The 25750-nt window shown below is 55.0% G+C and overlaps 1 protein-coding gene across 5 annotated transcripts in view; it reads right to left on the bottom strand.

Annotated features, from left to right (window-relative positions):
- Positions 1-722: 722 nt before the first annotated feature.
- The window catches only part of LOC122546658 (RAS guanyl-releasing protein 2-like), a 129882-nt gene continuing 104854 nt past the window's right edge, over positions 723-25750 (bottom strand). For 4 of the 5 annotated variants that reach the window (XM_087983696.1, XM_087983695.1, XM_087983692.1 and 1 more), the window contains 6 exons: positions 23001-23116; positions 19696-19837; positions 17680-17716; positions 11408-11563; positions 2380-2452; positions 723-1516 (listed from right to left, as the gene is read on the bottom strand). In XM_087983696.1, coding sequence (XP_087839822.1) covers positions 2397-2452; positions 11408-11563; positions 17680-17716; positions 19696-19837; positions 23001-23116 — 507 coding nt within the window. In that variant the 3' untranslated portion in view covers positions 723-1516; positions 2380-2396. Of the gene's footprint in view, positions 1517-2379; positions 2453-11407; positions 11564-17679; positions 17717-19695; positions 19838-22996; positions 23117-25750 lie in introns of those variants that run through there. The other variant, XM_087983694.1, reaches the window with a different exon arrangement.

The following is a 25750-nucleotide window of genomic DNA, read 5'->3' as shown; positions in this document are numbered from 1 at the left end:
TCGCAGCTAAAATCCATCGTTTACCCCGCCCCGCACCCTCACCACCCCGGGGACCGTTCTGGTCAAATCTCCCTCTTGAGGGACACTCACCTCCTTCCTGAAGTGAGTGAGTGGGGGAGGTGTTGGTGGGGAGGGGGTAATCAGAACCGGAGACATGGCCCCAGTGGTGTTGGAGGGGGGGGGGTGGGGGGCGTGTTCAGGCCTGATCAGAGGTTGATTCAGGCCTGCCGTGGGCGTCCATGATTTTGCGCTCAGTGCCTCGGTTTGGGAAGCTCAGGGTTCCCCGCTCGCTTCGCCAACCCTCCTCCGACTGGATGCCGCCACCTTCCGAGAGCGACGCGCGTGAGCCGACGGCACCTTGTGGTCCCTCACTCACCTCCTCTGTCAGCGGTTAATTCCGTTGAGAGCCCAACTGCCATTTCGGCCGCGTGTTTGCCCACCCTTTGTCCAACAGCTTCCCCCCCCACCCCCCGGGAAAGTAGTCCTCAACTCCATTGCGCCCATGAGGGAGCTGCAGCCGTCCAAGATGGTGGCTTCTTTTGGGGCGGGGTGGGGGTGAGGGAACGACGCAACTAGGGATGGCTCACAATGTCTAAGTCCCAACAACCAAGAGGAGTAAGGTTGACAATTGTAAGAGGGCTGCATGTTTTGACCCCATGGGGTCTTGAGGGGGGGGGGTTGGGATTTCCCATTTGTTTTTTTAGTTAGGAAGAGACAAGGGATTAAATGGCATTGAAACTTTATTAAAAGTTGTCAACGAGGCCCGACCTCGGGCCTGTCGCGAGGGCTGGAGGGGTGATGCGTCCGATGCTTCTCGAAGCTGCGACGTAATTTCGTAGCCCCCACCCTCACCGAGGGTCTCAGCGAAAGAAAATGTACACAGGCGAGAGCTCACAAAAGTTGGCAGCAACGCAGGTCCAAGATTTGTTAGGCCGAACACCTCAGGCTCCTGTCTCAGGTTAAAGGGGACCAAACAAAATGCCGACGTAAAGTGAAAACAAATTGGGTGGAGAGGCGCAGAAATGTCGGGGTGTGTAAGTGGTACCCAGTTGTAGTCCTTTGGGAAGGACGACGTAAGAACGCGAGTCGGGTTTGCGAACTCTTGGCCAAGCTGGAAACCTCCACAAGGGGCGAAGGTCGCACAGACTCCGAGTCGACCCTTCCTCCCGGGCGCCCCCAGACAGGGCAGAGGGTGAGAACCAACAGCAAGGAAATGAACACAGGTGGAAATGGCGAATGGGGATGGGGAGGGGGGTTGGTCGAGAATTGAGCTGGTTCACACCGGAGACTCAGTCAACGTGCTCCCGCTCGCAGCACCACGTTGTCTGGTCCAACCGCCATTGCGGCCCACTGCAAGGCCATCGATGGATCACTGTCGGTCCCACCCTCCCCCCCTCCCCCCCTTGAATCCCACCCAAAGAGGGGACGTCACTCAGGGAGCGGGAGAGAGGTACGGCCGATGTCCAGCAGGGGAGATGGTTAGACGGTCCACCTCAGTAACCTTCAGGTCTGGAGCCTGCAACAAAACGAGGAAGAGGACATGACATCACGTAACAAAACCGCTGGGAGGTCATGTTGCGGCTGTACAGGACATTGGTTAGGCCACTTTTGGAATATTGCGTGCAATTCTGGTCTCCTTTCTATCAGAAGGATGTTGTGAAACTTGAAAGGGTTCAGAAAAGGTTTACAAGGATGTTGCCAGGGTTGGAGGGTTTGAGTTACAGGGAGAGGCTGAAAAGGCTGGGGCTGTTTTCCCTGGAGCGTCGGAGGCTGAGGGGTGACCTTATAAAATCATGAGGGGTGTGGATAGGGTAAATAGGCAAAGTCTTTTCCCTGGGGTGGGGGAGTCCAGAACTAGAGGGGCATAGGTTTAGGGTGAGAGGGGAAAAATATAAAAGAGACCTAAGGGGCATCGTTTTCACACAGAGGGTGGTACGTGTATGGAATGGGCTGCCAGAGGAAGTGGTGGAGGCTGGTACAATGACAACATTTAAGAGGCATCTGGATGGGTATATGAATAGGAAGGGGTTGGGGGGATACGAGCCAAGTGCTGGCAGGTGGGACTGGATTGGGTTGGGATATCTGGTCGGCATGGACGGGTTGGACCGAAGGGTCTGTTTCTGTGCTGTACATCTCTATGACTTGTATGAGTCACTGGGAGGTGTCAGATACAGAGGGAGGTTCCCTCTAATCTTTTAAACTGCAAGGGAATGTCCCATGACACTGTCCCCCACCACTCTCTCCCAGGACAGGGACAGTACGGGGTTAGATACAGAGTAAAGCTCCCTCTACACTGTCCCCCATCAAACAGACCCCAGGACAGGTCACGATGGGGCTCTGGGGCCTGCTAATTGACTCCTAGGGTGAATGAGGACATACCGGTTGTGGGCTGTAGCTCAGAGATGAATATCCTGCACATCATCCACCAGGTCTTCGACCTCCTCCTCACTCACTGTGGGAACAATAGATTCACATCAGCCTGCACTATCATTGGTTCATAGGTACACTGTCGGAGGGTCAGTACTGAGGGAGTGCTACACTGTCGGAGGGTCAGTGCTGAGGGAGTGCCGCACTGTCAGAGGGTCAGTACTGAGGGAGTGCCGCACTGTCGGAGGGTCAGTGCTGAGGGAGTGCCGCACTGTCGGAGGGTCAGTACTGAGGGAGTGCTGCACTGTCGGAGGGTCAGGACTGAGGGAGTGCTGCACTGTCAGAGGGTCAGTACTGAGGGAGTGCTGCACTGTCGGAGGGTCAGTACTGAGGGAGTGCTGCACTGTCGGAGGGTCAGTGCTGAGGGAGTGCCGCACTGTCGGAGGGTCAGTGCTGAGGGAGTGCCGCACTGTCGGAGGGTCAGTACTGAGGGAGTGCCGCACTGTCAGAGGGTCAGGACTGTGGGAGTGCCGCACTTTCAGAGGGTCAGTGCTGAGGGAGTGCTACACTGTCGGAGGGTCAGTACTGAGGGAGTGCCGCACTGTCGGGGGGGTCAGTACTGAGGGAGTGCCGCACTTTCAGAGGGTCAGTACTGAGGGAGTGCTGCACTGTCAGAGGGTCAGTACTGAGGGAGTGCTGCACTGTCGGAGGGTCAGTGCTGAGGGAGTGCTGCACTGTCGGAGGGTCAGTGCTGAGGGAGTGCCGCACTGTCGGAGGGTCAGTACTGAGGGAGTGCCGCACTGTCAGAGGGTCAGTACTGAGGGAGTGCTGCACTTTCAGAGGGTCAGTGCTGAGGGAGCGCCGCACTGTCGGAGGGTCAGTACTGAGGGAGTGCTACACTGTCGGAGGGTCAGTGCTGAGGGAGCGCCGCACTGTCGGAGGGTCAGTACTGAGGGAGTGCCGCACTGTCAGAGGGTCAGTACTGTGGGAGTGCCGCACTTTCAGAGGGTCAGTGCTGAGGGAGTGCCACACTGTCGGAGGATCAGTGCTGAGGGAGTGCCGCACTTTCAGAGGGTCAGTACTGAGGGAGTGCTGCACTGTCAGAGGGTCAGTACTGAGGGAGTGCTGCACTGTCGGAGGGTCAGTACTGAGAGAGTGCTGCACTGTCGGAGGGTCAGTGCTGAGGGAGTGCTACACTGTCGGAGGGTCAGTGCTGAGGGAGTGCCGCACTTTCAGAGGGTCAGTACTGAGGGAGTGCCGCACTGTCAGTGGGTCAGTACTGAGGGAGTGCCGCACTGTCGGAGGGTCAGTGCTGAGGGAGTGCCGCACTGTCGGAGGGTCAGTACTGAGGGAGTGCTACACTGTCGGAGGGTCAGTGCTGAGGGAGCGCCGCACTGTCGGAGGGTCAGTACTGAGAGAGTGCTGCACTGTCGGAGGGTCAGTGCTGAGGGAGTGCTACACTGTCGGAGGGTCAGTGCTGAGGGAGTGCCGCACTTTCAGAGGGTCAGTACTGAGGGAGTGCCGCACTTTCAGAGGGTCAGTACTGAGGGAGTGCTGCACTGTCAGAGGGTCAGTACTGAGGGAGTGCTGCACTGTCGGAGGGTCAGTACTGAGAGAGTGCTGCACTGTCGGAGGGTCAGTGCTGAGGGAGTGCTACACTGTCGGAGGGTCAGTGCTGAGGGAGTGCCGCACTTTCAGAGGGTCAGTACTGAGGGAGTGCCGCACTGTCAGTGGGTCAGTACTGAGGGAGTGCCGCACTGTCGGAGGGTCAGTGCTGAGGGAGTGCCGCACTGTCGGAGGGTCAGTACTGAGGGAGTGCCGCACTGTCAGAGGGTCAGTACTGTGGGAGTGCCGCACTTTCAGAGGGTCAGTGCTGAGGGAGTGCCACACTGTCGGAGGATCAGTGCTGAGGGAGTGCTACACTGTCGGAGGGTCAGTGCTGAGGGGGTACCGCACTGTCAGAGGGTCAGTGCTGAGGGAGTGGAGCACTGTCGGAGGGTCAGCACTGAGGGAGTGCCGCACTGTCGGAGGGTCAGTACTGAGGGAGTGCTACACTGTCGGAGGGTCAGTGCTGAGGGAGTGCCGCACTGTCGGGGGGTCAGTACTGAGGGAGTGCCGCACTTTCAGAGGGTCAGTACTGAGGGAGTGCTGCACTGTCAGAGGGTCAGTATTGAGGGAGTACTGCACTGTCGGAGGGTCAGTACTGAGGGAGTGCTGCACTGTCGGAGGGTCAGTGCTGAGGGAGTGCCGCACTGTCAGAGGGTTAGTACTGAGGGAGTGCCGCACTGTCGGAGGGTCAGTGCTGAGGGAGTGCCGCACTGTCGGAGGGTCAGTACTGAGGGAGGGTCAGTACTGTGGGAGTGCCGCACTTTCAGAGGGTCAGTGCTGAGGGAGTGCCACACTGTCGGAGGATCAGTGCTGAGGGAGTGCAGCACTGTCGGAGGGTCAGTGCTAAGGGAGTGCTACACTGTCGGAGGGTCAGTACTGAGGGAGTGCTACACTGTCGGGGGATCAGTACTGAGGGAGTGCTGCACTGTCAAAGGGTCAGTACTGAGGGAGTGCTGCACTGTCGGAGGGTCAGTACTGAGGGAGTGCTGCACTGTCGGAGGGTCAGTGCTGAGGGAGTGCCGCACTGTCAGAGGGTCAGTACTGAGGGAGTGCCGCACTGTAGGAGGGTCAGTACTGAGGGAGTGCCACACTGTCGGAGGGTCAGTACTGAGGGAGTGCCGCACTGTCGGAGGGTCAGTGCTGAGGGAGTGCCGCACTGTCGGAGGGTCAGTGCTGAGGGAGAGCCGCACTGTCGGAGGGTCAGTACTGAGGGAGTGCCGCACTGTCAGAGGGTCAGTACTGAGGGAGTGCCGCACTTTCAGAGGGTCAGTGCTGAGCGAGCGCCGCACTGTTGGAGGGTCAGTGCTGAGGGAGTGCCGCACTGTCAGAGGGTCAGTACTGAGGGGGTACCGCACTGCCAGAGGGTCAGTATTGAGGGAGTACCGCACTGTCAGAGGGTCAGTGCTGAGGGAGTGGAGCACTGTCGGAGGGTCAGTACTGAGGAGTGCTACACTGTCGGAGGGTCAGTACTGAGGGAGTGCCTCACTGTCGGAGGGTCAGTACTGAGGGAGCGCCGCACTGTCGGAGGGTCAGTACGGAGGGAGTGCCGCACTGTCGGAGGGTCAGTACTGAGGGAGTGCTGCACTGTTGGAGGGTCAGTGCTGAGGGAGTGCCGTACTGTCGGGGGGTCAGTACTGAGGGAGTGCCGCACTTTCAGAGGGTCAGTACTGAGGGAGTGCTGCACTGTCAGAGGGTCAGTACTGAGGGAGTGCTGCACTGTCGGAGGGTCAGTACTGAGGGAGTGCTGCACTGTCGGAGGGTCAGTGCTGAGGGAGTGCCGCACTGTCGGAGGGTCAGTACTGAGGGAGTGCCGCACTGTCAGAGGGTCAGTACTGAGGGAGTGCCGCACTTTCAGAGGGTCAGTACTGAGGGAGTGCCGCACTGTCAGAGGGTCAGTGCTGAGGGGGTACCGCACTGTCGGAGGGTCAGTATTGAGGGAGTACCGCACTGTCAGAGGGTCAGTGCTGAGGGAGTGGAGCACTGTCGGAGGGTCAGTACTGAGGGAGTGCTACACTGTCGGAGTGTCAGTACTGAGGGAGTGCTACACTGTCGGAGGGTCAGTGCTGAGGGAGTGCCGCACTGTCGGAGGGTCAGTGCTGAGGGAGTGCCGCACTGTCGGAGGGTCAGTACTGAGGGAGTGCCGCACTGTCGGGGGGTCAGTACTGAGGGAGTGCCGCACTTTCAGAGGGTCAGTACTGAGGGAGTGCTGCACTGTCAGAGGGTCAGTACTGAGGGAGTGCTGCACTGTCGGAGGGTCAGTGCTGAGGGAGTGCCGCACTGTCGGAGGGTCAGTGCTGAGGGAGTGCCGCACTGTCGGAGGGTCAGTACTGAGGGAGTGCCGCACTGTCAGAGGGTCAGTACTGAGGGAGTGCTGCACTGTAGGAGGGTCAGTGCTGAGGGAGAGCCGCACTGTCGGAGGGTCAGTACTGAGGGAGTGCCGCACTGTCAGAGGGTCAGTACTGAGGGAGTGCCGCACTTTCAGAGGGTCAGTGCTGAGCGAGCGCCGCACTGTTGGAGGGTCAGTGCTGAGGGAGTGCCGCACTGTCAGAGGGTCAGTACTGAGGGGGTACCGCACTGCCAGAGGGTCAGTATTGAGGGAGTACCGCTGTGTCAGAGGGTCAGTGCTGAGGGAGTGGAGCACTGTCGGAGGGTCAGTACTGAGGAGTGCTACACTGTCGGAGGGTCAGTACTGAGGGAGTGCTACACTGTCGGAGGGTCAGTACTGAGGGAGCGCCTCACTGTCGGAGGGTCAGTACTGAGGGAGCGCCGCACTGTCGGAGGGTCAGTACTGAGGGAGTGCCGCACTGTCGGAGGTTCAGTACTGAGGGAGTGCTGCACTGTTGGAGGGTCAGTGCTGAGGGAGTGCCGCACTGTCGGGGGGTCAGTACTGAGGGAGTGCCGCACTTTCAGAGGGTCAGTACTGAGAGAGTGCTGCACTGTCAGAGGGTCAGTACTGAGGGAGTGCTGCACTGTCGGAGGGTCAGTACTGAGGGAGTGCTGCACTGTCGGAGGGTCAGTGCTGAGGGAGTGCCGCACTGTCGGAGGGTCAGTACTGAGGGAGTGCCGCACTGTCAGAGGGTCAGTATTGAGGGAGTACCGCACTGTCAGAGGGTCAGTATTGAGGGAGTACCGCACTGTCAGAGGGTCAGTGCTGAGGGAGTGGAGCACTGTCGGAGGGTCAGTACTGAGGGAGTGCTACACTGTCGGAGTGTCAGTACTGAGGGAGTGCTACACTGTCGGAGGGTCAGTGCTGAGGGAGTGCCGCACTGTCGGAGGGTCAGTACTGAGGGAGTGCCGCACTGTCGGGGGGTCAGTACTGAGGGAGTGCCGCACTTTCAGAGGGTCAGTACTGAGGGAGTGCTGCACTGTCAGAGGGTCAGTACTGAGGGAGTGCTGCACTGTCGGAGGGTCAGTACTGAGGGAGTGCTGCACTGTCGGAGGGTCAGTGCTGAGGGAGTGCCGCACTGTCGGAGGGTCAGTGCTGAGGGAGTGCCGCACTGTCGGAGGGTCAGTTCTGAGGGAGTGCCGCACTGTCAGAGGGTCAGTACTGTGGGAGTGCCGCACTTTCAGAGGGTCAGTGCTGAGGGTGTGCCACACTGTCGGAGGATCAGTGCTGAGGGAGTGCTACACTGTCGGAGAGTCAGTGCTGAGGGAGTGCTACACTGTCGGAGGGTCAGTACTGAGGGAGTGCTACACTGTCGGAGTGTCAGTACTGAGGGAGTGCTACACTGTCGGAGGGTCAGTGCTGAGGGAGTGCCGCACTGTCGGGGGGGTCAGTACTGAGGGAGTGCCGCACTTTCAGAGGGTCAGTACTGAGGGAGTGCTGCACTGTCAGAGGGTCAGTACTGTGGGAGTGCTGCACTGTCGGAGGGTCAGTACTGAGGGAGTGCTGCACTGTCGGAGGGTCAGTGCTGAGGAGTGCCGCACTGTCAGAGGGTCAGTACTGAGGGAGTGCCGCACTGTCGGAGGGTCAGTGCTGAGGGAGTGCCGCACTGTCGGAGGGTCAGTACTGAGGGAGTGCCGCACTGTCAGAGGGTCAGTACTGAGGGAGTGCCGCACTTTCAGAGGGTCAGTACTGAGGGAGCGTCGCACTGTCGGAGGGTCAGTGCTGAGAGAGTGCCGCACTTTCAGAGGGTCAGTGCTGAGGGAGCGCCGCACTGTCGGAGGGTCAGTACTGAGGGAGTGCTACCCTGTCGGAGGGTCAGTGCTGAGGGAGCGCCGCACTGTCGGAGGGTCAGTACTGAGGGAGCGCCGCACTGTCGGAGGGTCAGTGCTCAGGGAGTGCTGCACTGTCGGAGGGTCAGTACTGAGGGAGTGCCGCACTGTCGGAGGGTCAGTGCTGAGGGAGTGCTACACTGTCGGAGGGTCAGTGCTGAGGGAGCGCCGCACTGTCGGAGGGTCAGTACTGAGGGAGTGCTACACTGTCGGAGGGTCAGTGCTGAGGGAGTGCTACACTGTCGGAGGGTCAGTGCTGAGGGAGTGCCGCACTGTCGGGGGGTCAGTACTGAGGGAGTTCCGCACTTTCAGAGGGTCAGTACTGAGGGAGTGCTGCACTGTCAGAGGGTCAGTACTGAGGGAGTGCTGCACTGTCGGAGGGTCAGTACTGAGGGAGTGCTGCACTGTCGGAGGGTCAGTGCTGAGGGAGTGCTACACTATCGGAGGGTCAGTACTGAGGGAGTGCAGCACTGTCAGAGGGTCAGTACTGAGGGAGTGCCGCACTGTCGGAGGGTCAGTGCTGAGGGAGTGCCGCACTGTCGGAGGGTCAGTGCTGAGGGAGTGCCGCACTGTCGGAGGGTCAGTACTGAGCGAGTGCCGCACTGTCGGAGGGTCAGTACTGAGCGAGTGCCGCACTGTCGGAGGGTCAGTACTGTGGGAGTGCCGCACTTTCAGAGGGTCAGTGCTGAGGGAGTGCCACACTGTCGGAGGGTCAGTGCTGTGGGAGTGCTACACTGTCGGAGGGTCAGTACTGAGGGAGTGCTACACTGTCGGAGGGTCAGTGCTGAGGGAGTGCTACACTATCGGAGGGTCAGTACTGAGGGAGTGCTGCACTGTCAGAGGGTCAGTACTGAGGGAGTGCTGCGCTGTCGGAGGGTCAGTGCTGAGGGAGTGCTACACTGTCGGGGGGTCAGTACTGAGGGAGTGCCGCACTTTCAGAGGGTCAGTACTGAGGGAGTGCTGCACTGTCGGAGGGTCAGTACTGAGGGAGTGCTGCGCTGTCGGAGGGTCAGTACGGAGGGAGTGCTGCGCTGTCGGAGGGTCAGTGCTGAGGGAGTGCCGCACTGTAGGAGGGTCAGTGCTGAGGGAGTGCCGCACTGTCGGAGGGTCAGTACTGAGGGAGTGCCGCACTGTCAGAGGGTCAGTACTGAGGTAGTGCCGCACTTTCAGAGGGTAAGTGCTGAGGGAGCGCCGCACTGTCGGAGGGTCAGTGCTGAGGGAGTGCCGCACTGTCGGAGGGTCAGTGCTGAGGGGGTACCGCACTGCCAGAGGGTCAGTACTGAGGGAGTGCCGCACTGTCGGAGGGTCAGTACTGAGGGAGTGCCGCACTGTCGGAGGGTCAGTACTGAGCGAGTGCCGCACTGTCAGAGGGTCAGTGCTGAGGGAGTGGAGTACTGTCGGAGGGTCAGTACTGAGGTAGTGCTTCACTGTCAGAGGGTCAGTACTGAGGGAGTGCCGCACTGTCAGAGGGTCAGTGCTGAGGGAGTGCTGCACTGTCGGAGGGTCAGTACTTAGGGAGTGCCGCACTGTCGGAGGGTCGGTACTGAGGGAGTGCCGCACTGTCAGAGGGTCAGTACTGAGGGAGTGCCGCACTGTCGGAGGGTCGGTACTGAGGGAGTGCCGCACTGTCGGAGGGTCGGTACTGAGGGAGTGCTGCACTGACAGTGGGTTAGTGTCACCTACAGTGTCTTAAAGACCTACGTGTTTGAGATGGGAATAAGCAGAGTACGTTCCTCCTACATTACTTGCCCTTCTCTCCTCCCATTCCTAGCAATCACCCATCTACCTGATTGTATCTCCACCTTCCTGAAACTCCCGTCTATCACACCCTGTGACTTCGTGCTTCTTATTAGCTCTAACTGCCCCTCCAGGCGTTCACTGCGGTGTAGTGGGATCCGTATCCAAACACACGTCCTGCAGACGCAGTCTCCAGGCGGTTTCAAGTCCTCCCTGATCTCCCACATCTGATTGGAAGCACACAGCACCCTGTTGGAAACCATTTCTGTCCCTTTAACAACCGACCGACCCAGAAATCGCCTGGGGGGGGGGGGGGGGACGAAAAAAACCAACGTACATTTTGCTGTCAAACTCAGCATTAGCACCGTCTTCCTGCTCTGGGATAACCTACTTCCTGTCATTTGTGTGAAAGGTCAAACTAAAATCAGATCCGCACAAAGCAAAATGCATGTAACCCTCCCCTACCAACTACAATAGATTTACAAAAATACCTTCTGCCTTGTGAGTCTTAAATTCAAACACTTGACTGCTCAGGCTCAATAACTGAATGTGTTTCGTTTCTAATGTAGTTTATAAATCACTGCTCCCTCTCCAGCTCCACGTTCTGCTTCAGCTGGAGGAACAGCGCCCCTTCCGTTCGTCACCACGCCCCGAACTCCAGGGATTTTGTTTTCCCCCTCCTCGTCAGTCTCTGACTGTACCCCGAGGTCGCCCTCCCGAAACCTCGCCTCCCATTGTCTCCCTTCTGCCTCCTGTTTGAAAATATGTCGGGACTCCCCAAAGCCTGTCCGCCATCGGCAATGGTGGAATCCTCCCCACTTGCCCCTGGGCGAGGGAGGGGCTCCGACCACGCTCCCATCCAGGGACAGAGCAGCCCCCCGCTCGATTGGCCCCACACCCCCTCCCTCCACCCCCCCCCCTCCGCTCAGTAGCAGCAGTGTGTACCATCTACAAGACGCACTGCAGCAACTCCCCGAGGCTCCTCAGACAGCACCTTCCAAACCCACCACCATCTTAGATGGAACATGTGGCTATATGTATCTGTGTTTGAATGTATGATCCTGCCTGTTTTGTGTGTGTGTGTGTGTGCGTGCATGTGTCTGTGTGTGTGTGCACATGCACGCGTCTGTACCTCTGTGTGTATGTGTATGTCTGTGTGTGTGTGTGCCCCGTGTGTGTGTGTGCCTCTTTGTGTGTGTGTGTATGTCTGTGTGTGCCTGTGTGTGCCTGTGTGTGCGCGCTTCGGTCTGTGTGTGTGTGCATGTCAGTGTGTGCCTGTGTCTGTGTGAGTGCGCCTTGGTGTGTGTGTGTGTGCCTCTGTGTGTGTCTGTGCGTGTGTGTGCGCGCATGTGTGTGCATGCATGTGTCTGTCCTGTGTGTGTGTACGCGTCTGTACCTCTGTGTGTGTGTCTGTGACTGTGTGTGCGTGTGTGTGTGTGCGCTTGTGTGCCTGACAGGTAACCTGTCAGCACCAGCTCACCTGTATTGCAGGTGTCGGGGCTGGAGTTTGTGACGGGGAAGCTGAAGGATCTCCTGAGGGAGGGGGTGGGACTGTCCAGGCTGATACTCTTGGTGCGTTTTCGACACTCGACCACTAACAGGCTCTTGCATTGTTTGTGGCAGCTAATCCCACAGGCTGCAGAGAGAACAGAGCGAGACAGAGGGTCAGCCAGCAGGAGGCAGTCTAACCACACAGGCAAACACACACACACTCACTCTCACCCACACACTCACCACACAGGCACACACACAGACTCACTGCACAGGCAAACACACTCAAACTCACCCACAGACACACCACACAGGCAAACTCACACTCACCCATATGCTCACTGCATAGGCAAACACACACACTCTCACTCACCGCAATGGCAAACACCCGCTCACACTCACTCACCCACATGCTCACCGCACAGGCAAACACACACAGACTCACTGCACAGGCAAACACACACACACATACTCACCCACAGACTCACCGCACAGGCAAACACACTCACCTACAGACTCACTGCACAGGCAAACACACACAGTCACACTCACCGCAACGGCAAACACACTCACACTCTCACACTCACCCACAGACTCACTGCACAGGCAAACACACACACTCATACTCACCACAATGGCAAACACACACACACACTCACCCACACACTCCCTCACAGGCAAACGCACATGCACACTCACCCACAGACTCACCACACAGGCAAACACACTCGCACACACACACCCACACACTCACCGCACAGACAAACACACACACACACTCAGACTCACCCACACACTCACCGAACAGGCAAACGCACACGCACTCACACACTCACACTCACCCACAGACTCACCGAACAGGCAAACGCACACGCACTCACACACTCACACTCACCCACAGACTCACCGAACAGGCAAACACTCACACTCACCAACAGGCTCACTGCAAAGGCAATCACACACAAACAATCACACTCACCCACACAGGCAAACACACACACACACACTCACACTCACCACACAGGCAAACACACACACTCACATTCACCCACACACTCACCTCACAGGCAAACGCACACGCACTCACACTCACCCACAGACTCACCGAACAGGCAAACACACACAAACACTCACACTCACCCACACACCACACAGGCAAGCACACACACACACTCACACTCACCGCACAGGCAAACACACACACACACTGACCACATAGGCAAACACACTCACACTCACCGCATAGGCAAACGCGCACACACTCACATTCACCCACACACTCACCACACAGGCAAACACACACACTCACCCACACACTCACCGCACAGGCAAGCACACACACACACACTCACACTCATCCACCCACTCACAGTACAGACAAACACACACACACACACACACTCACTCATCCACACACTCACCGCACAGGCACACACACCCATACACACTCACACTCACCCACACACTCACTGCACAGGCAAAATCACACACACACACTCATACTCATCCACAAACTCACCACAAAGGCACACTCACACACACATTCGCCCTCACCAACACACATTCTAACACACTCTCAAAAATATCAACACACTCTCTCTAACACATCAACACACACTTACTCACATCAACATAAATACTCACACAAAAACTCACGGTGTCTCAGTGGTTAGCACTGATGCCTCACGGCGCCAGGGACGCAGGTTCAATCCCACGCTCGGGTGACAGTCTGTGTAAAGTTTGCAAGTTCCCCCACCCCACCCCGTGTCTGCTGGGGTTCCCACCCACAGTCCAAAGATGTGCAGGTTAGGGTGGATTGGCCGTGCTAAATTGTCCCACAGTGCCCAGGGATATGCAGGTTAGGGTGGATTGGCCGTGCTAAATTGTCCCATAGTGCCCAGGGATGTGCAGGTTAGGGTGGATTGGCCGTGCTAAATTGTCCCATAGTGCCCAGGGATGTGCAGGTTAGGGTGGATTGGCTGTGCTAAATTGTCCCATAGTGCCCAGGGATGTGCAGGTTAGGGTGGATTGGCCGTGCTAAATTGTCCCATAGTGCCCAGGGATGTGCAGGTTAGGGTGGATTGGCCGTGCTAAATTGTCCCATAGTGCCCAGGGATATGCAGGTTAGGGTGGATTGGCCGTGCTAAATTGTCCCATAGTGCCCAGGGATGTGCAGGTTAGGGTGGATTGGCCGTGCTAAATTGTCCCATAGTGCCCAGGGATGTGCAGGTTAGGGTGGATTGGCCGTGCTAAATTGTCCCATAGTGCCCAGGGATGTGCAGGTTAGGGTGGATTGGCCGTGCTAAATTGTCCCATAGTGCCCAGGGATGTGCAGGTTAGGGTGGATTGGCCGTGCTAAATTGTCCCATAGTGCCCAGGGATGTGCAGGTTAGGGTGGATTGGCCGTGCTAAATTGTCCCATAGTGCCCAGGGATGTGCAGGTTAGGGTGGATTGGTCGTGCTAAATTGTCCCATAGTGCCCAGGGATGTGCAGGTTAGGGTGGATTGGTCGTGCTAAATTGTCCCGTAGTGCCCAGGGATGTGTAGGTTAGGGTGGATTGGCTGTGCTAAATTGTCCCATAGTGCCCAGGGATGTGCAGGTTAGGGTGGATTGGCCGTGCTAAATTGTCCCATAGTGCCCAGGGATGTGCAGGTTAGGGTGGATTGGCCGTGCTACATTGTCCCATAGTGCCCAGGGATGTGCAGGTTAGGGTGGATTGGCTGTGCTAAATTGTCCCATAGTTTAGGTAAAGTGCATTCATCAGGGGTAAATGTAGAGTAATCAGGTAAGGGTGGGTTACTCTTCAGAGGACCAGTTTCAAAACTGTAGGATTCTAAGAATACTCACCCAGACCAGCACATACACAGCGTCACTCTCACTTGCGAATGCATCCCCACATCAACTCACAAACACACACACACACTCTCACAAAACCGGCATGCACAAACGCACAGACTCAATCTCACAAAGACACACATGTACACACAGACTCACTCTCACAAAGACACACACGTACACACAGACTCACTCTCACAAAGACACACGTACACACAGAATCCCTCTCACAAAGACACACATGTACAGACAGACTCACTCTCACAAAGACACACGTACACACAGACTCCCTCTCACAAAGACACACGTACACAGAGACTCCCTCTCACAAAGACACACACATACACACAGACTCACTCTCACAAAGACACACATGTACAGACAGACTCACTCTCACAAAGACACACGTACACACAGACTCCCTCTCACAAAGACACACGTACACAGAGACTCACTCTCACAAAGACACACGCGTACAGACAGACTCACTCTCACAAAGACACACGTACACACAGACTCACTCTCACAAAGACACACATGTACAGACAGACTCACTCTCACAAAGACACACGTACACATAGACTCACTCTCACAAAGACACACGTACACACAGACTCACTCTCACAAAGACACACATGTACAGACAGACTCACTCTCACAAAGACACACGTACACAGAGACTCCCTCTCACAAAGACACACACATACACACAGACTCACTCTCACAAAGACACACATGTACAGACAGACTCACTCTCACAAAGACACACGTACACACAGACTCCCTCTCACAAAGACACACGTACACAGAGACTCACTCTCACAAAGACACACGCGTACAGACAGACTCCCACTCACAAAGACACACATGTACACACAGACTCACTCTCACAAAGACACACATGTACAGACAGACTCACTCTCACAAAGACACACGTACACACAGACTCCCTCTCACAAAGACACACGTACACAGAGACTCCCTCTCACAAAGACACACATGTACAGACAGACTCACTCTCACAAAGACACACATGTACAGACAGACTCACTCTCACAAAGACACACGTACACACAGACTCCCTCTCACAAAGACACACGTACACAGAGACTCCCTCTCACAAAGACACACACGTACACACAGACTCACTCTCACAAAGACACACATGTACAGACAGACTCACTCTCACAAAGACACACGTACACACAGACTCCCTCTCACAAAGACACACGTACACAGAGACTCACTCTCACAAAGACACACGCGTACAGACAGACTCACTCTCACAAAGACACACGTACACACAGACTCACTCTCACAAAGACACACATGTACAGACAGACTCACTCTCACAAAGACACACATGTACAGACAGACTCACTCTCACAAAGACACACGTACACACAGACTCCCTCTCACAAAGACACACGTACACAGAGACTCACTCTCACAAAGACACACGCGTACAGACAGACTCCCACTCACAAAGACACACATGTACACACAGACTCACTCTCACAAAGACACACATGTACAGACAGACTCACTCTCACAAAGACACACGTACACACAGACTCCCTCTCACAAAGACACACGTACACAGAGACTCCCTCTCACAAAGACACACATGTACAGACAGACTCACTCTCACAAAGACACACATGTACAGACAGACTCACTCTCACAAAGACACACATACACACAGACTCCCTCTCACAAAGACACACGTACACAGAGACTCCCTCTCACAAAGACACACACGTACACACAGACTCCCTCTCACAAAGACACACATGTACAGACAGACTCACTCTCACAAAGACACACGTACACACAGACTCCCTCTCACAAAGACACACGTACACAGAGACTCCCTCTCACAAAGACACACACGTACACACAGACTCCCTCTCACAAAGACACACGTACACAGAGACTCCCTCTCACAAAGACACACATGTACAGACAGACTCACTCTCACAAAGACACACGTACACAGAGACTCCCTCTCACAAAGACACACATGTACAGACAGAATCCCTCTCACAAAGACACACATGTACAGACAGACTCACTCTCACAAAGACACATGTACACACAGACTCCCTCTCACAAAGACACACGTACACAGAGACTCCCTCTCACAAAGACACACATGTACAGACAGACTCACTCTCACAAAGACACATGTACACACAGACTCCCTCTCACAAAGACACACGTACACAGAGACTCCCTCTCACAAAGACACACATGTACAGACAGACTCATTCTCACAAAGACACACGTACACACAGACTCACTCTCACAAAGACACACGTACACACAGACTCCCTCTCACAAAGACACACATGTACAGACAGACTCCCACTCACAAAGACACACATGTACACACAGACTCCCACTCACAAAGACACACATGTACAGACAGACTCACTCTCACAAAGACACACGTACACACAGACTCACTCTCACAAAGACACACATGTACACACACACACTCACTTCCCACAAAGACACACATGTACACATACACTCACTTCCCACAAAGACACACATGTAGACACAGACTCCCTCTCACAAAGACACACGTACACAGAGACTCCCTCTCACAAAGACACACATGTACAGACAGACTCACTCTCACAAAGACACATGTACACACAGACTCCCTCTCACAAAGACACACATGTACAGACAGACTCATTCTCACAAAGACACACGTACACACAGACTCCCTCTCACAAAGACACACATGTACAGACAGACTCCCACTCACAAAGACACACATGTACACACAGACTCCCACTCACAAAGACACACATGTACAGACAGACTCACTCTCACAAAGACACACATGTACACACAGACTCACTCTCACAAAGACACACATGTACACACACACACTCACTTCCCACAAAGACACACATGTACACATACACTCACTTCCCACAAAGACACACATGTACACACAGACTCCCTCTCACAAAGACACACGTACACAGAGACTCACTCTCACAAAGACACACATGTACAGACAGACTCACTCTCACAAAGGCACACGCGTACAGACAGACTCACTCTCACAAAGACACACATGTACACACAGACTCACTCTCACAAAGACACACATGTACAGACAGACTCACTCTCACAAAGACACACATGTACGCACAGACTCACTCTCACAAAGGCACACATGTACAGACAGACACACTCTCATAAGGACACACATGTACACACAGACTCACTCTCACAATGACACACATGTACAGAGAGACTCACTCTTACAAAGACACACATGTACAGACAGACTCACTCTCGCAAGAACGCACATGTACACACAGACTCACTCTCACAAAGACACACATGTACAGACAGAGGGATATAAGGACCTCCAGCTGCTGATAGAGATTAACACTTACCTCTGCACTTGTAGCCTTGTTTATACAGACCCCAAATCTGAAATTAAGGAAATGAAAGTAGGTCAGTCCAGAATAACAAAGAGGGGAAACAACAGTGACTGAGTGAGGACGCAATATCACATCAACACAAGCCTGTCACAGAGAATTACTCCAGTCAGGCCGTGGGGTGGAGCTAAGTCAACACTGCAGACTGGGAAGGAGTAACTATACTAACACAGGCTCCCTCAGACAGCAACTCCGGAAAATTAACTCCATTTCCAACTCGCAACGCTGAACCACAATGAGAGGCAGTTCAGAGTTTGTTACCTGGGAGCAGGTTGAGAAGGCAAACCGCCCGACCTCAGTCACTGCTCAGAGTGGTCACAGCATTCACACAGACACCGAGGCCCGTGGAGTCAACACACACTCCACCAATCAGCAGCCAGCTCCCCGCATACAGAGGCACTGTCCGAGGGTCAGTACTGAGGGAGTGCGGCACTGTCGGAGAGTCAATACTGAGGGAGTGCCGCACTGTCAGAGGGTCAGTACTGAGGGAGTGCCGCACTGTCCGAGGGTCAGTACTGAGGGAGTGCGGCACTGTCGGAGAGTCAATACTGAGGGAGTGCCGCACTGTCAGAGGGTCAGTACTGAGGGAGTGCCGCACTGTCGGAGGGTCAGTACTGAGGGAGTGCTGCACTGTCGGAGGGTCAGTACTGAGGGAGTGCCTCACTGTCGGAGGGTCAGTACTGAGGGAGTGCTGCACTGTCGGAGGGTCAGTACTGAGGGAGTGCTGCACTGTTGGAGGGTCAGTACTGAGGGATTGCCACACCGTCGGAGGGTCAGTACTGAGGGAGTGCCGCACTGTCGGAAGGTCAGTGCTGAGGGAGTGCCGCACTGTCAGAGGGTCAGTACTGAGGGAGTGGGCACTGTCAGAGGGTCAGTGCTGAGGGAGTGCCGCACTGTCGGAGGGTCAGTGCTGAGGGAGTGCCGCACTGTCAGAGGGTCAGTGCTGAGGGAGCGCCGCACTGTCGGCGGGTCAGTACTGAGGGAGTGCCGCACTGTCAGAGGGTCAGTGCTGAGGGAGTGCTGCACTGTCGGAGGGTCAGTACTGAGGGAGTGCTGCACTGTCGGAGGGTCAGTACTGAGGGAGTGCTGCACTGTCGGAGGGTCAGTACTGAGGGAGTGCCGCACTGTCGGAGGGTCAGTACTGAGGGAGTGCTGCACTGTCAGAGGGTCAGTACTGAGGGAGTGCTGCACTGTCAGAGGGTCAGTACTGAGGGAGTGCTGCACTGTCGGAGGGTCAGTATTGAGGGAGTGCCGCACTGTCGGAGGGTCAGTACTGAGGGAGTGCTGCACTGTCGGAGGGTCAGTACTGAGGGAGTGCTGCACTGTCGGAGGGTCAGTATTGAGGGAGCGCCGCACTGTCGGCGGGTCAGTACTGAGGGAGTGCTGCACTGTCGGAGGGTCAGTACTGAGGGAGTGCCGCACTGTCGGAGGGTCAGTACTGAGGGAGCGCCGCACTGTCGGAGGGTCAGTACTGAGGGAGTGCCGCACTGTCGGAGGGTCAGTTCTGAGGGAGTGCCGCACTGTCGGAGGGTCAGTACTGAGGGAGCGCCGCACTGTCAGAGGGTCAGTACTGAGGGAGTGCCACACTGTCGGAGGGTCAGTACTGAGGGAGCGCCGCACTGTCAGAGGGTCAGTACGGAGGGAGCATTGTAATAAAAATGGTCTATACTGGGCCCTGTGTCTACCTCGGATTGCATGAGTATCCCAGGCTCTGAGTCTGTCCTGGCCTCTGTGTCTGTCCCGGGCTCCCTGTCTACCCTGTGCTCCCTGTCTACCCTGTGCTCCCTGTCTACCCTGTGCTCCCTGTCTACCCCGTGCTCCCTGTCTACCCTGTGCTCCCTGTCTACCCCGTGCTCCCTGTCTACCCCGTGCTCCCTGTCTACCCCGTGCTCCCTGTCTACCCCGTGCTCCCTGTCTACCCCGTGCTCCCTGTCTATCCCGCTCCAGCTCTCGCTGTTGCTGGTTACTTACAAAGTTCTTGCAATGCTCGCAGTAGGTGGGTTTCAGATAGGTGGTCTCTGTGAAGTTGTGAATAAATCCCATCTTGCAGTTCAACAGGGAGTTTGCCTGCATGAAGTAGGTGATCATCTCATCTCGACTGATCTGTCCGTCACTGTACGGCAGAGAGAGAGAGAGGGAGAGTGAGAAGGCAGCCACAGGGGGAGAGATGGCTACCAACAGCTCACTACCAACTCACAGGAGGGAGTACCCAAGCGAGCAGAGGTTACAGAAACAGGAAAGCAAGTGGTGAGGATGAGAGAAAGAGATTGCGGATGGATGGAGGTGGGTTAAGTGAGTAAAACTTAGTGGGTTAAATATAATGGGGGGAAATGTCAGGTTAAGTGTTTGACAGGAAGAACAGAGGAGCCTAATATTACTTAAATGGCGAAAGACTGCAGAAAGCTATCGAACGGAGTGTGTGGCAGTCCTCGTCCGTGAATCAGAAAACACTAGCATCCACGTTTAGCTGGTCATAGGGAAGGCCCGTCCAACGCTGGCCTTTATTCTGAAGGGACTGGAGTGTAAACATTGAGAGGTTCGACTGAAACTGTGAAAGGTCCTGGTCAGACCATAGCAGGAATAATGTGAACATCTCTGGGCCCCTAATCTAAGGGGAGGTATACTGACAGTCCACAGGAGCTTCACTTGGCCAGTCCCAGGTACACAGGGTCATTTATTTTCATTCACTCATTGGTTGTGGGCGTCTCTGGGCTGGTCATGGGTTTGGAAGGTGCTGTCTGAGGAGCCTCGGGGAGTTGCTGCAGTGCGTCTTGTAGATGGTACACACTGCTGCTACTGAGCGTCGGAGGGTGGAGGGAGGGGGTGTGGGGCCAATCGAAGGGGGGCTGCTTTGTCCCTGGATGGTGTCGAGCTTCTCGAGTGTTGTTGGGTCTGCCCCCCCATCCAGGGGAAAGTGGGGAGTGTTTCCTCACCCTCCTGACTTGTGCCTTGTCGACGGTGGGACAGGCTTTGGGGGAGTGAGTCAGGAGGGGAGTTACTCGCTGCAGGATTCCCAGCCTCTGACCTGCCGCTGTGTTAATGTTGAGTTTCTGGTCAATGGCAACCTTCAGGATGTGGTGGATTCGGTGATGGTAACACCACTGAATGTCAAGGGGGCGATGGTTAGATTCAGTGATGGTAACACCATTGAATGTCAAGGGGGCGATGGTTAGATTCATTGATGGTAACACCATTGAATGTCAAGGGGGCGATGGTTAGATTCACTGATGGTAACACCATTGAATGTCAAGGGGGCGGTGGTTAGATTCAGTGATGGTAACACCATTGAATGTCAAGGGGGCGATGGTTGGATTCAATGATGGTAACACCATTGAATGTCAAGGGGGCGATGGTTGGATTCAGTGATGGTAACACCATTGAATGTCAAGGGGGCGATGGTTAGATTCAGTGATGGGAACACCATTGAATGTCAAGGGGGCGGTGGTTAGATTCAGTGATGGTAACACCATTGAATGTCAAGGGGGCGGTGGTTAGATTCAGTGATGGTAACACCATTGAATGTCAAGGGGGCGATGGTTAGATTCAGTGATGGGAACACCATTGAATGTCAAGGGGGTGATGGTTAGATTCAGTGATGGTAACACCATTGAATGTCAAGGGGGCGATGATTAGATTCAGTGATGGGAACACCATTGAATGTCAAGGGGGCGATGGTTAGATTCAGTGATGGGAACACCATTGAATGTCAAGGGGGTGATGGTTAGATTCAGTGATGGTAACACCATTGAATGTCAAGGGGGTGATGGTTAGATTCAGTGATGGTAACACCATTGAATGTCAAGGGGGCGATGGTTAGATTCAGTGATGGTAACACCATTGAATGTCAAGGGGGTGATGGTTAGATTCAGTGATGGTAACACCATTGAATGTCAAGGGGGCGATGGTTAGATTCAGTGATGGTAACACCATTGAATGTCAAGGGGGTGATGGTTAGATTCAGTGATGGTAACACCATTGAATGTCAAGGGGGTGATGGTTAGATTCAGTGATGGTAACACCATTGAATGTCAAGGGGGCGATGATTAGATTCAGTGATGGGAACACCATTGAATGTCAAGGGGGCGATGGTTAGATTCAGTGATGGGAACACCATTGAATGTCAAGGGGGTGATGGTTAGATTCAGTGATGGTAACACCATTGAATGTCAAGGGGGTGATGGTTAGATTCAGTGATGGTAACACCATTGAATGTCAAGGGGGCGATGGTTAGATCCAGTGATGGTAACACCATTGAATGTCAAGGGGACGATGGTTAGATTCAGTGATGGGAACACCATTGAATGTCAAGGGGGCGATGGTTAGATTCAGTGACGGTAACACCATTGAATGTCAAGGGGGTGATGGTTAGATTCAGTGACGGTAACACCATTGAATGTCAAGGGGGAGATGGTTAGATTCAGTGACGGTAACACCATAGAATGTCAAGGGGGCGATGGTTAGATTGTGGAGATGGTTGTAGCCTGGCATTTGTGCGGCGTGAATGCTGCCAATTGTCAGCCCAAGCCTGGGTATTGCCCAGACCTTGCTGCATTTGGACACAGACTGCTTCAGTATCTGAGGAGCAGTGAATGGTGCTGAACACTGTGCTATCATCGGCGAACATCCCCCATCTCTGACCGTGTGATTGAGGGGAAGGTCATTGATGAAGCAGCTGAAGATGGTTGGGCCCAGGACACTCCCCTGTGGAACTCCTGCAGAGATGTCCTGGAGCTGAGATGACTGACCATCAATAAACACGACAAACGTACTGTGCGCCGGATATGACTCTAACAAGCGGAGAGTTCGCCCTCTGATGCCCACTGAATCCAGTTTTGCCAGGGCTCCTTGATGCCACGCTTGGTCAAACCCGGCCTGGAGGTCTGCCTTACGAGGAGAGGTTGAGTAGTTTGGGCCCTAACTCCCTGGGAGTTTGGGAGAATGAGAGACTACATTGAAACACACGTGATTCTTCGGGGGGTTTGACAGGGTCAATGTGGAGATGTTGTTTCCCTGAGCAGGGGAGTCGAGGACTGGAGGATATCATCGCAGGATAATTTAATAACTTAAAGGAGTCCCACCTTCTCCCAGATCCCTGTGGGACTGAGTCCCAAATCCATTGAGTCCTATGCATTGAGTGAAGGTATTTCCCAAGAATACCCAATTGAATTCACGAGGATTGCCTCTTAGTACTCGAGTGTAGTGTTCAGGGGTGAGGGTGAACACGAGGCAACTGCGTTACAATGGAATTCAGCGAGAAGCTAGCACTGGATACTCACTGATTCTCATCCAGGACACTGAACCTGTCCAGATAGGGGAAGTTGGACGAGATAATGCTGAACTCCTTCTGGGAGATGTAGCCATCGTGGTCGACGTCGAAATTTCGGAACACAGACTGCAGCGAAGCGAAACAGAGAGACTGAGATCGTCAGGGACGGTCAAGTACACCGAGGATAAACCACACAACAAATACAGGAATAAGGGTCCCATACCACAGTCCCCACAGATTCATTGGAGGGAGCGCCGCACTGTCGGAGGGTCAGTGCTGAGGGAGTGCCGCACTGTGGGAGGGTCAGTACTGAGGGAGTGCTGCACTGTCGGAGGGTCAGTACTGAGGGAGTGCCGCACTGTCGGAGGGTCAGTGCTGAGGGAGTGCCGCACTGTCGGACGGTCAGTACTGAGGGAGTGCTGCACTGTCGGAGGGTCAGTACTGAGGGAGTGCCGCACTGTCGGAGGGTCAGTACTGAGGGAGTGCAGCACTGTCGGAGGGTCAGTACTGAGGGAGTGCAGCACTGTCGGAGGGTCAGTACTGAGGGAGTGCAGCACTGTCAGAGGGTCAGTGCTGAGGGAGAGCCGCACTGTCGGAGGGTCAGTGCTGAGGGAGTGCCGCACTGTCAGAGGGTCAGTACTGAGGGAGAGCCGCACTGTGGGAGGGTCAGTACTGAGGGAGCGCCGCACTGTGGGAGGGTCAGTGCTGAGGGAGTGCCGCACTGTCGGAGGGTCAGTACATGGAGCCAATATTTATGTTTCAACAAACATCAGTGAAGTCAATAGTCTGTGTGTGCTGGTTGGGTTGCTTGCTGAGAGTCTTGCGGTGTGCGAGTCAGGTGTCAGTTTTCATCCAGCGCAGGAGGGGGCAGCACCTGGACAAAAACTCCGATGCGTATGATGAGGTGGGTGATGAGGTGGGTGTCCACGATGGCCATGCGAATACTGGGACATTGGATGGCACCGTCCATCATTGCTGAGCGTCTGATGGGGACTATGGGAAGGGGAGTTCCCTGTCCTTTCCACGTGAGGATTGACCCAATTCCCCTCACATGGTATGGTCGGACAAGATGGCGGCAGCTCGATCCTGGTCTCTCTGGGCAATGTCTTCGCTTCGCCAGTGCCGGCCACACTTCCGTCCTCCCGTTCCCTCGAGATTTTCCGGAGCCTACCGGAATGTCCTTGCGTGGGGTGCTTCCCCCCCGGACCCTAAACCGAAGGGGAACATCGTTCTCCCTCCTTCATTGTTCGATGATGCCAAACCTCCCTGTTCGTCCGTGGGATGCGGACAGTCCCCAGCGTTTGCTGTCCATTCCTCAGAGGGATTAGCTCACCTTTCAGAGGACGGTTGGGACCCCTGGGCCTGGAGTCACGTGTGGGCCCAGACAGGGATATTCCTCCCAAGGATGGCTTTTTGCATCATCCGATGATGGTTTCTCATTCCCCATTGGCCCTTATCTTTGAAGTCTGAGGGAAAGGACAATGCCAACGAAGAGAGAGGTGGATAGGTTCCCTGTGAGGCAAGGGTATCCACCACCTCTGCCTGCCTCTCCTACAGAACCGCCCTGGTCGACACCCAGTGAAAGAATTCTTAAAGACGGACAGCATAAAAACAAAATTGAAACCTTCTCCTGCACTCAGCCCTCAGGCCTGTTGCTATTGACCCCTTGGGAAGCTGTTGTCCCTTTGATTAGCCCGGACCAAACTCCCCATGATTTGGAATGTCTGAATGGGCCCTCCTGTTAGGGCATCTCCTCTCCAGGAGAAACAGGCCTGACTTTCTCTGTGCTCGAACTTAACTCGAGTGACTAGGCCAGAGCCTCCTCCAAGCACATACCCAGACACAGACAAACACACAAATGCGCACACACATGTGTGTGCGCGCTCTCACACACACAGGCACACACACAAACACAGACACACACACAGACACACACACACAGACACTCACACAGACATGCACGCACTCAGACACACACACAGATACACACACAGACACACACACAGACATGCACGCAGACACACAGAGACATGCGCGCACACACACAGACACGCACACACACGCAGACACATGCACACAGACATGCACAAGCACACACATGCACACAGACATGCACATTAACACACAAACACACACAAACAGACACGCACACACCCACACACAGACATGCACACACACACACATAGACACGCACACACATACAGGCACACACACACAGGCACACACACACGCATGCGCTCACACACAGGCACACACACACAGACAGACACACACAGTCACTCACTCAGACACGCGCACACTCACACAGACACAGACACACACACTCTCAAACACACACACAGATACACACACAGACATGCACGCAGACGCACAGATACATGCGCACACACACACAGACACGCAGACACATGCACACAGACATGCACACGCACACACATGCTCACAGACATGCACATTAACACACAGACACAAACAGACACGCACACACATAGACACACACACACAGACATGCACACACTCAGACACACACAGATACACGCACACAGACATGCACACACACACACGCACACACACAGACACGCACACACACACGCACACACATACAGACACACACACACAGACACACACAGACACGCACACACAGACATGCACAGACACGCACACACACACAGGCATACACACAGACACATACACGCCCACAGACACGCACACACACACAGACATGCACACACACACAGACTCGCACACAGACACACACAG

This window comes from Chiloscyllium plagiosum, unplaced genomic scaffold (genome assembly GCF_037043375.1).
Source record: "Chiloscyllium plagiosum isolate Xiang-an unplaced genomic scaffold, Cpla_swu_hap1 HiC_scaffold_46, whole genome shotgun sequence".
In the NCBI taxonomy this organism is placed as follows: Eukaryota; Metazoa; Chordata; class Chondrichthyes; order Orectolobiformes; family Hemiscylliidae; genus Chiloscyllium; species Chiloscyllium plagiosum.
This window is presented reverse-complemented; position numbering and strand designations above follow the sequence as displayed.